The sequence below is a fragment of the Mercenaria mercenaria genome, chromosome 7 (assembly GCF_021730395.1).
Source record: "Mercenaria mercenaria strain notata chromosome 7, MADL_Memer_1, whole genome shotgun sequence".
In the NCBI taxonomy this organism is placed as follows: Eukaryota; Metazoa; Mollusca; class Bivalvia; order Venerida; family Veneridae; genus Mercenaria; species Mercenaria mercenaria.
In genome coordinates this window covers 4,792,445-4,804,268 of record NC_069367.1, presented here as the reverse complement: position 1 = coordinate 4,804,268, position 11,824 = coordinate 4,792,445, and the positions used below count along the sequence as shown (strand labels likewise).

The window sequence follows — 11,824 nt, the reverse complement described above, 5'->3', positions numbered from 1 at the left end:
TGAAACCTTCCATGAATATTTATCAATATGCAAAGTTGTACCCTCCCCAACCTCGCTCCTCCGTCCAGTTATCACAGATCATGCGCCCCCACCCCCTAACCCTCCTCCTCCCGTCCACGCTTTCATTTTCATTTTTTATTTTCCATTACTATTCCCATTTCGCTTCTTTTTTCTTAATTTTTCAAACCTGCCATGAATATTCATCAACATGTGAAGTTGAAATCCCCATCCCCGTTACCACCCACGTTCCAGAATTCTTACTGGATTGTGCTCTTTTAAGGACTTTAAAAAGCTGTGTCTGAAAAAAAATGACTGCGCCAACTCCTTGCTCTAGCGTAGAGCGCATGCTTTGAGAGCGGGAGGTTTCGGGTTCGGTCCCCAGGCATATCAGACGTATAAAATGCTACTAGTGGCTTTCTTGCTTAGCCAAAATGGAAACTGACTTTTTATACCCTCGTTGCGATTGATTCTATTAGGAATGAGGTTTTTTTACCCCATACCCATCTTTTTACACTTTTCATATAACTAAATTGAACTCGTTGATGGGTATTTGATGCAACCCATCTGCTATATATTTCCACTGTAAGTTCAAAAATAGACTATACGTGTGAATTTTTCATCTTTAAGGACTAAGAACGGACAAATTTTCGTTAATGAAAATCGAGCTGTCGTGTGCTTTTATTCCAACCAACAGTAAATATAGGATAGATCTTTTTGGAGCCCGTAATATGTGCACATACATCAAATTCCGCGCGCTTTCACGTGCACCATGGCACTCGGTTATATTATACATGAAGCATAGCAATATTGTCTTTATGTGTTAATGCTGCCGCAACTTCCGCACCCGTTTATGTGTGATATTGATCATAATACACTCAGATATCTAAATCAATACTGCCAGACCAGTGCATTAAACTGGACAAAGAACTGTTAATATAACAGGCGTGTGGATATGTAAGGTAAGCCGTTTTTAATAGTTATATATAATAGTTACTTTATGAATAACTTATTTATGCGAATTATTGGTTAATACTAAGTCAGTTAATTGAAATTTTAAACTTGATAGAGTTTCTTATTATTCTTCAAACGTTCATAGAATGTATAACTATCGCAAATTAACTGAGTAAAATAATCTTGCAAACACTTATCCTTCCAATACAACATCATATAGTTACATTAAGGTAGTGGCTCAATTATGTATTCTCTGTGAGCGATTTCGGCTTTTTACGGTTGTTTTCTTTTATGGCCGAAGGAAGCCGAATATACCCGTCACGAGGATACGGAATTGCACGGAAATTACGGATTGTAGTTACGATTCTAAAATCTTAACTGAAACATACAGTATTTCTAGTAAGCAGACTGTTTGCAAAAAATATATATCAGCCCATTACTAAGATTTGAAGTTATTCTTATTATTCCAGAAGATATATATATGCTAAAGTCAGGAATCGAACCCAGGTCGCTGAAGTTATAAAAAAATCCCTGCGGTCCTGACCGATACACCATTGAGCGGTCATATAATATAACGTTAAATATGAATAAGCTTTAGAATTAAGGCAGTTTACGTCCGGTATCCTGTTACAAACGGTTTTCAGTTTGCATGGCAATTTTAGTAAAAACTATTAATTCTTATGTCTTTCCATAACCTGTCAGTAACTAAGCTGAGAAATATAGCTGCAATATTTTTCTGATATCTAAACGATTTCTATGTTTGTTCTCGTGTGAACTGGAGGTCAGTGCCCTTAAACCCAGAAAAAAAAAAAAACGCCATCTACATGATCTAGTTCTGTATCTGATAATAAAAATCAAGGTCGGAAAAATCAGTAAAATCAATAGTCTCCGCTTGCGTTCTTTTTTTTTTTTCTTCTTTTTTTTTCATTATAAACAGATTTTTTCCCCATTTATGGTTGAATACGTTAACAGCTGAAAGAGACAACAGTTAATCGATTGACTATTTTAAAAAAAAGCTTTATTGTTCAAGGTTATACGGCATGTATAGTGTAAAATGACAGTCTTCGCTTTTGTTATTTCATGAGTAACTGTTTTTATCGAGTTTTAAATGGTGCATAAAATGGGTTTTTAAAACATCTAACTAATACTGTGCATTAGTTAGCCGTACTTCGTTTGTTATATGTGATGGAAGGGGTTCTTTTTGTCAAATTTTCTTCTTTTAAGTTTATAAAGGTGTTTTAATGAATACAACACATTTAATACAATATACGGTAAAGGATTTATCTAAATAAGACTTTTTAAAATGATTTTAAAAATACGTCATAAATCCAAACGGGAATATTTCCACAAACGCCAATGTGCTGTTTGATTTCATACCAAGGGCCCCTGCTGTGGGAGATTAACAGAAAAAAATGAAGACAAAAATAAAAGTGTCTTATTAAAAAGTGAAATATTTAAATCTCATTAAAATAGACATGCCGTGAAGTCGATACAATACAAGTATATTCAGCACTTTAAAATCAGTTGACACAAACTCGTTACAAACGAACTTTGGAACAGTTTTTGTCTTTGTATACATTTAAACCAAACTTGTTTACATATTGGTTTTTATTCAAGTTTATTAAGGATACGAACATATGTTTTAGTTAACTTCTTTTGTGAGTCATTTAGTTAATCAAAGTGCGCGGTTACATTTACTATGGGTAGAAAGATGCCAGTAACAGAATAGAACAGAATAGAATATATTCTTTATCAATAATAGAGTTAAACTTGCACATAGCATCCGCAACATATATTATTCAAATATAATGATGAAAATTTGAAGAAAAAAAGATGAAATAAAGGATATGTTACATATAGCAATTATAAACTGGATGTAATCAAACATATGTAATGACATCTGTTTTTAACATAAAATTTGAAGACTTATGGAACTTTAATGTGCAAAGTAATGAATAAATATAATATGAAAAACACAATACTGTAAAATCATTTAATTTCGTGGGCATGAAATTTCGTGGTTTTAGTCAAAACTACAATTTCGTGGGGATATGAATTCGTGGATTTCAACTTTTGAACATAAAATGAATGGGAATTTTACTTATTCGTTGAGATTAAATTTCGTGGATTAACTCAACCACGAAATCCACGAAAATTAGTCCCCCACGAATATTAATGATTTCACAGTAAGTTACGAAAACTTTACACTGATAAACTGCTAACACATGTTTACGTGAGGCTTGTCTTATTTAACCTTTTTTTCTCGATAAATAGATACGAGTTTGAGGAAAAGTTTGAAAGTAACTTGCGATATTTAAATTTTTGTGACTGGGTGGTATGTCATGTCAGTGTCTTTTGCGTGATATTCCAGTGAAGTAAAACTATAAATTTGGGCATTTTGCTCACTGCTACAAATAGACACGTTGTCTATATTACTCAAGGGTTGTCTGAAAACGATGGCGGATCAACAGTACGACCTTTAAACTTCATAGAATGCTTGCTTGTTTTCACCATATTTCAGTTCATTACGTCATTAGGTCGCGATCACAATGACCTATGGACAAGAAACGGAACACATACCCAGTTACCACCTATAGATGTGTTGTTAAGATATACGAGACACATAGTTACGTAAATAAAGTCTTAACCTTGAGCTGAATAAAAGAATGAATGAGAAGAAAAACAAAGCCAACTCGTTCAAACAACTACTTGATACCGGATTTTCCTGCTTATCAAATGTACGTATAATCATAATGCAAATAACACTTTAAACCGCTCATATAAACCGTTTCATGAACTTCGTAGGTATACCAGATATTAATTATTGGCATGGTGTGATCTAAGAATGTAAAATTAATAGCAAAAGCAAAACATTACTAATTAAGCGGATGAGTATTATACTTAAGGTAGTGCACCGTAATTGCATTCGGTAATTTCCGTATGATTACGTGATCTCCGTGCACGATTTCGGCATTCTCCGGCTGGTTGCTCGTATGAATTAACTAAGCAGTCGGAGAATACCGAAACCGTGCACGGAGCATACCGGAAATTACCGAGTGCAATTACAGGACCGCTATCCTAAAATTAATGATGTAATTGTTGTCAGAACAGGTATCTGATGAATTGAAGGAGATTGTTAATTCACCGAGGAGCGGAGCAAGAAATAATGGTTGCTCGTGGTCCGTCTCGTGACAGTGGCTACGGATGGGTAATAGTGTTTGCATTCTTTCTCATGGAAGTTCTGGTTGATGGCGTGAGGTTCTCATTTGGGCTTTTCTTTGTCGAGTTTCTCTCGGAATTCGGAAAGGGAAAGGCGGACACGGCATGGATTGGTGGAATAATGATTGGCGTATATAATCTAAGTGGTATGTAGTTTTCTTTCTTTTTTTGTTTTCTTCTTTGCAAAGTTAAATTAATGAGAAATCAGAATAAGGATCGCTGACTACCTATTTAAGTGAGTCTCGGTTCGCTCATAATTAAAGTCTTGATCAAAATTTCATCATTTACTTGAATAAAAAAAGACTATGTGAGCCGCGCAATGAGAAAACCAACATAGTGCTTTTGCGACCAGCATGGATCCAGACCAGCCTGTGCATCCGCGCAGACTCTGGACAGGATCCATGTTGTTCGCTTTCAAAGCCTATTGCAATTAGAGAAACCGTTTACCGAACAGCAAGGGTCCTGACAAGACTGCATGGATGCGCAGACTGGTCTGGATTCATGATGGTCGCATACGCACTATGTTGGTTTTTCTCGTGGCGCGGCTCATTTTACGGTGACGAAAATAAAAGTACAACCTCTATACTTGGGTTCTTTGGAAACTAGTCTGCAATATTAACATAGCATTAGAAACATACCTTTATTCGTAGGTTATCAAATATAACAAAACATCCTTTTAAATTGAATCCCTGCGTGCATTGCATAATTGCTGATAATAAAGTCGGTACAGATAAGATATACAGTACAACCTGCATTAAGACACCACCTAAGTACTAAAGGTGGCCTCTTAATATAAATGAAGTATTTATACAATAAAATTTGTTCTTTAACACTACAAAAAAAAAAAGAACTTAAAAAAGTGGTCCCTCAATGTAAACGGTCTCTTAATAAACGTAGTCTCTCTCGAAGTTTGACTGTATTCCTTTTAATTCCCTTTACACTGCATGATATCAGTCACCAGAATGAATACACGTTAATTGAATTGTCAAAATTATGAGCCAAATCGCGGGCTGTTGTTTTCTGTCTTATGAAGTTTAAATAACGCGATTTCAGACTGCTTTATCAAAGCCTATTATTGTATTTTATAAATGATCGTTTTGATACAAAGTAACTATTTTAAGTCGGATGAAAGATACCGCCACTAGATTTACATGAAAGCTCATGCACTCACCACTTAAAGGTCCATAATGGTTTATTTGTATCTTAAAAAAAAGAAACAGCATTTCAAATAGATGTTATGCGCACTTGCATGGTTAGGAAAGCATTACCTTTAATATTGCACATAAACTGTTATAGTTAGAGCCACAAAGGGAGGTAATAAAAACAATAGATTCAATAAAACATTCTAGTAATATTTAACAATATACAAAACTTTGACAAATGTAAATGAAAGTAGTTATTATTATCATTATTATCATTATTTACCAGATTTTTATAGCGCTCTTTTCATCTATAAAATAAACGTTCAAAAGCGCTGAAATCAGAAATAAGATTTAACAAGAAATTAATGTATTTTATTGTCATAACGGAAAATGTGACAGCCGCATTGTAAACAGAGGCATTATGAGCCTTTAAACTACGTATGTGATAAAAACTGAATTTAAGCATTTTGAAAGTATGATATTTTGCGATTTCATTAAATGGTTCATTACATATTGAATTTGTTCATTATTTCATTATTTCAGGTCCAATATTTTCCATGATAGTGAACAAAGTTGGGTATAGAACAGCCTCAATGATAGGGTCATTAATTGCGACAGTGGGATTCATACTCAGTTCCTTCGCTACTGAAATATATCACTTATATTTCACATTTGGTGTTCTTCAAGGTACTGTTTAAGTAAGAAATAATACATCCCAAATAGTGATTTATCGTTGAATAAACTCATTGTTTGGAGATCAGCCTCTTGTTTTAATTTGCATTTAAATTCAAACGTCACGTAAAAATGTATTGATCTATTGATGACTAGTCTCACTGGTGTCTTCGGAGCTTCACTACTCGCAGTGTGACGAGTCCTGCGATCGAATTACTTGCCGTTTGAGCATCATTTGGTGTTTTCGGAAAAAAAACACACTAGAAGTGTGAATGGATGGTTCTACCTGGATCCATGCCAGTGTTAGAGAGGGACTCTTGCTTTCTTAATATGTTATAAAACTGAGAAGAAGTCATGTTACTTTGTATCAACAGTGGGTACTATACTTGCAACTTCATCAATAATAATCCCGCGGATTATTCTTATATCTGCAGAAGTAACTTTACAACAAAATACAAAGTTTTCTAGGTCAAAATTATACATGGTAAGTTATGTCACGTGACCCCGTACAGTCATATTTCGTCCTAGTAAAACATGGTTCACCTAAAGCACATTTTATTTCTTAGTTACGCTAGAGAACCAGTAATGGCGTTCGGCAGTTTCCGTGCGATTACGTAATTTCCGTATCCTACTTCGGCATTCTACGGCCGGTAATGTAGCTCAAACAATCACATCATTTTCCATGTCGAAAATTACCGAAACAGAATATCAGCCGCGCCATGAGAAAACTAACATAGTGACTTTGCGACCAGCATGGATCCTGACCAGCCTGTGCATTCGCGCAGTCTGGTCAGGATCCATACTGTTCGCTTTTAAAGCCTATTGCAAATAGAGAAACCGTTAGCGAACAGCATGGATCCCGATCAGACTGCGGGGGATGCGCAGGCTGGTCTGAACCTATGCTGGTCGCAAAGTCACTATGTTGGTTTTCTCATGGCGCGGCTCATATGGAGAATATGTAATTTAACGTAAATTACTGATTACCATTACAGGTTCTGTTGTTAAAGCCCTATCCTGTTTTACACATGTAATAAAATATATCTCTTTGATCTACATTCCAGGGTTCGGATATGGGCTGGCGTTTCTGGCAGGAACTGTCGCAGTTGGGAAATATTTCTACAAACGTCGTGCCCTTGCAATTGGCATTTCATTTTGTGGAAGTGGCGTAGGAACATTTGTTATTCCGCCTTTAGTAAGACTTCTTGTTGAAATATATACATGGAGAGGAACAATGTTCATTCTGGCTGGGATGGCGCTCAACGGCTGCGTTTTGGCTGCATTATATCGCCCAATAGAAGATGAAAATGACATAATAGTAGATGAGGTCAAGGGTAAGAAACCTCGAATAGAGGATAGCAGAAATGGTTTGCAAACACATTGTGAAAATGATATTGTTATGAAACGAAATGGTCACATTTCAAACGGCACGCAAAGTCCTTTATTATATGCCGAAAAGCGTTTAGATCAAAATGGTATAGTTGATAGTAAGAAAGATTTAAGACAAACAAAGATGGCGGCTTTTGATGATTTAAGAAAGGAAAGATTTAAAACCCTGGCAGATGGGACTGACCACGGATCGTATCGAAGTTTAAATATGTCTGTGCTGAGTCAAAGTATTCTTGGAAGTAATGCGTCGTTTGAATATATCTTTGATAAACGTTCTCATAAAATGTCCAACCTAACGTTGCGAGCACGCAGTGTAACAAGTGTGAAGACAGCTATGGATGACTCCGGGACAGAGTTTAAATACTCAGTAATAGAGGATGTGTTTCCCAGAGCTTTAGTTACAAATATAAATTTTATAATTATGATGATCTCTTCAGCTTTTATCGGTTTAACATCATTTGTGCCATTTAGTATGTTACCGGATTTCGCGATGTCTGTTGGAGCATCGCCCCTGCAAGGAGCATGGCTATTATCTACCCTTGGGATTGGAGGTAAATTTACATTTACCATATGTTTAAACAGAAAGTATAATTAAAGATATTATGAATCTGGGATGTAAATTTCTCATTATCTGCAGGTATTTTAATTTTATTTATCTTTATATGTAAATTTTAACATACTTAAATCTAATTAAGGGGCTAAACATAAGCTGTTATTTTACCGCATTAATATTCATGAGCAAATGAGCGCGTTTGATTGGCTGGGAACATATCATGTGGTAAGTGGTATATTTTCGTAAAAAATATGTGTTCATTTCACATGTCATGTAACCACTGATAACGTTTACAGTGTTACTCTGTAATGCGTCTATGGATCTTTGTCATAACGAAGTTGTAACAGCGTTTTAAAATTGTTAAAGTTTACATAATACTGCAGTACGGTAAAACGTTGTCGGTATAATGAAATAATAAATACCACACACCAGTGACAAAGACATGAATGTTATCAGTCTTTGAAACTGAATACCACCTATATATTTCAAAAACACATACCTGTGTATAAAATTTTATTTATTATGAGACTCCTTATTTTAATCTCCTGTCCATAGCTTATTCCATTGAACAGTCTATATTTTTCAACACTAAATTTGTCTGGGCTACAGTCAAACCTCGAAGAAAAAAAAAATAAACATTTAATTTCTGATGTCAGTTAATGAAATATGTATTCAATAGCTTGCCGGTCAATGGTCAAAACTATTGACCTGCAAACTATTCAGTAAGTGTTCAATGAACAAGGCCAATTCAGACTTAAATTACAAATAAATGACCTAACACGAACCTTACCGAAATCGCTATATGACAGTGACTGTTGACACAACAAAGAAAAAAAAATACGAGCCTCAATGGTAAAAACTTCAGCGGTCAAGTAATAGTTCAACAATAGAGCATCAGCAGTTGAGTGGTTTGTTTCTAATGTTTTGAAGTAGAATGATAACACGTAAGAGCTGTGATTAAATATCTATTGACCTTGAACTTGTGTGTTCATTTGATTGAAGGTCTAAATTGAGATTAAACATAAAATGTCCTTGACAAACGAAGATTTCGCAACAGTGGGTGTCCTTAATTAGTCTATTATGTACATCGAATGCATTCATCGTGCTCATCAATCTTCCATACAGAGTTTAAATTTGAATGGTATTTTGCAATTGCGTAGTTTTAAAGACGCACCACAAAATAACTGTATTTTGTACTTCCATGATTTGCATTAAAAAAATGAGATACAAAAGTATTTAGTTACAAATTGACTGTGACATATTTTAGGCCAAGACAGTGTGCGTAATTGTATTGAATTACTGTAGCAATATGTACAGAATTCAGTGTATACAGTTAAATTTCAATCACATTTTGTTTCTACAATGTAAGATAATTATTCATCTATATTTTTGAAACTATGCTGAAAAGAGACTGACTGAATAAGTTTGCAGATGAAGTTGTCAAAACACTTTTATTCAGAAAGGGCCTAAATTGTCCACCTGAAAACTTGTAGTATAGTTGTATATTACCTGTATTATAAGAATGACTTCATGAAGTTTTTATGGGAGAAAAAAAGTAGGTCACTAGATCGTGGCGGGTCTTTAAACTAAAATGATAACATTATGTATAAAAGTTCGCATATCTCTTCAGGGACTGTCAGTCGAGTTGGTGCCGGGATACTGTCAGATTTGCCGTGCGTTCACCGTCTAACACTAAATGGTGTCTGCTTTCTCATTATCGGTGTCACAACAACGATTGCAGCACTGGTTCCTCTATATGAAGTTCTAATCACATATTCCACGTTATTCGGAATATTTTATGGTGAGGTGTATTTGATTAATTATTTGCTTCTTACTGTGTTTATGCAGTTAATCGAACATTTTCTAATTTTTAATACGTTAAAACGCCACAAAGACAGATTACTAGAAATCGTATTTTGATATTAGCTCACTTTTTAAGCTCTTCGGCTGAGCTACGACGTTCATGTCAGGCATATAAAAAGTAAGATGACGAGAGGATTAAAAAATTTAGATTTATAGTCTAGTCGTTAAAAGTATAGAACGATGTCTCTTTCCGTATTCCATCTGTCCCTCAAAGATTTTTAAACTGAGACAATATTGGCTTTTCAGGTGCTATCTATGTCGTTCAACCAATAGTGCTACTTGAATATTTTGGTGAACAATACATAAGTGAAGTGATGGGAATAATGATGTGTGTTTATGGTGTATCTAGTTTGATCGGAAGTCCATTAGCAGGTAATATTGAAATGGCAAATGATGTCTGCACGTGCCAGTATTGACGTCCGAAGGGGACGTGATTTCTACTCCTGTCGTTAAAATCTGTAAATTTGCCATGACCTGAATTTAAACAAAAGAAAACAAATATTGCACCACATAGAACACACATTGAGCAAATTGTTTCACAGATTTTGAATTTCATGTAGTATAAATCATTGAATATTGGTTATATCTAAGTTTTGCAATATATCCTAATTGAAAATCTATCAATTTAATTTAGTCATTATAGAGGTAAGGTTTATTCATAAAGAAAAAAGTTTATGAAGAGGTTCTAATACAAAAAAAAAAACAACACACACACACAGTCTAATTATAACCAGACATGGGAAGATTGTGTAAGATATCTAATAGTGAATTTCTGTATTTTGTTTCAGGCTGGATTTTCGACTTTACGGGAAGCTATCAGGTTAGCTTTCTAACTTCAGGGTTCTCTTTCTTCTTTGGTGGGGTCATTAATTTCTTCGTGCTGTGCACCAAGCCCAGCAGGGAGGCCAGGCGCTTAATTAAACTGGAGTTGAAAGTTGACAATGTAGAAGACATTTAGGAAATACGCCTGTTTAAAGCTCACTTCAGAGATGTGGTAACAAGAGCAGGAACTAGAAAGAAATAAACCTTTCTTGCAAGCAGCCGTTCATGAAAACTAATATGAATGCTTTTGTTGGCTGGTTCTCATCCAGGTACAAATATAAAAAGAAGCAATGTCTGTTGGCCGACCAGGCTCACAGAGGAAGTAACAGCTAATTTCCATCCAGGCTCATAGAGGCAGGAGCAGTTGCTTGTGGCCGTACCGGCACATAGAAGAAGAATCAATGGTTACATCAAATGCAGGCTCGCAGAAATAGCAGCAATGGTTGGTTCCCTGTCAGACCCATAGAAAAAGAAGCAGTGGTAGGTTCGCGTCTAGAAGAAGAAATGGTTTCTTTGCTCCAATCCGGGCTCATAGAAGATGAAGAAGTAAACGTTAATAAATTAATACAAAGTTGGTGTGTACGATATTTTGCGCTAGTTTAAATGTTAATACTGTGTTGTAATAATTCTTTATTTTGTAATAAATATTACCTGATATGAGTAATATTTTTGTTTTAATAAGAAATTTACTTGTTTAGGCTTTGTCCATACTACCAGAAACTTCAGCTGAATTACTTATATGTTTTATTTTGGCTATATTGGCGGTAACCATTTGTTGCGCCAAATCTAAACAAAGTTATTACACAACACTGCAGTAATAAGCCATCTCTCATGTACCCGAAGGGAAGTAACTTCCACACGTTTTTTAAGAGAGTTAACTGCGGTATTACAATTTGATCGAAGTCGATTAAAATATTTCTCCTCTATTAGTTAAGTGGAACTGCGTGATCCCAAAGAACTAGAAAATATAACGTCAATGAAAGGTCATAAACCCTTGATAAAATTCCGTTTCCTGCGTGTAACTTTCATTTTTCACCATGAGCGGGTACCCGGGTAGAACAATCGACCTTCCGTAAGCTAGCTGGATGGAATTCCTAACATGAAGAATTCAACGCCCCGAGTGAGGCTCGAACTCACATCGATGACCTTAACCACTCGGCCACGGAGCCCCCTTGTAAATTTCATGACTAAACCCAAGTAAACCGAGTCTGCTACT

General features: G+C 35.3%; 1 protein-coding gene across 6 annotated transcripts; it reads left to right on the top strand.

Annotated features, from left to right (window-relative positions):
* The first annotated feature begins 3,631 nt into the window (after positions 1-3,631).
* LOC123555098 (monocarboxylate transporter 12-like) lies at positions 3,632-11,268 on the top strand. Of its 6 annotated transcripts, none has more exons than XM_045346700.2 (7): positions 3,636-3,752; positions 4,063-4,316; positions 5,856-5,999; positions 7,046-7,921; positions 9,554-9,724; positions 10,033-10,158; positions 10,575-11,268. In XM_045346700.2, exons 2-7 carry the CDS (start codon positions 4,118-4,120, stop codon positions 10,742-10,744), a joined length of 1,686 nt encoding a protein of 561 aa, XP_045202635.2. In that variant the 5' UTR covers positions 3,636-3,752; positions 4,063-4,117; the 3' UTR covers positions 10,745-11,268. The 6 variants fall into 6 exon arrangements, with proteins under 6 accessions (XP_053403383.1, XP_045202635.2, XP_053403381.1 ...); XM_053547406.1 differs by having other exon boundaries at positions 3,667-3,756; XM_053547407.1 differs by having other exon boundaries at positions 3,675-3,756; positions 4,058-4,316.
* The last annotated feature ends 556 nt before the right edge of the window (positions 11,269-11,824 follow it).

Bases quoted from the DNA above. Each gene is read 5' to 3' on its own strand.
- LOC123555098 (XM_045346700.2), top strand. From the start codon at position 4,118: ATGGTTGCTCGTGGTCCGTCTCGTGACAGTGGCTACGGATGGGTAATA. The intron at 6,000-7,045 runs GTACTGTTTAAG...TCTACATTCCAG, and splicing joins CACATTTGGTGTTCTTCAAG to GGTTCGGATATGGGCTGGCG. The intron at 7,922-9,553 runs GTAAATTTACAT...ATATCTCTTCAG, and splicing joins ATCTACCCTTGGGATTGGAG to GGACTGTCAGTCGAGTTGGT.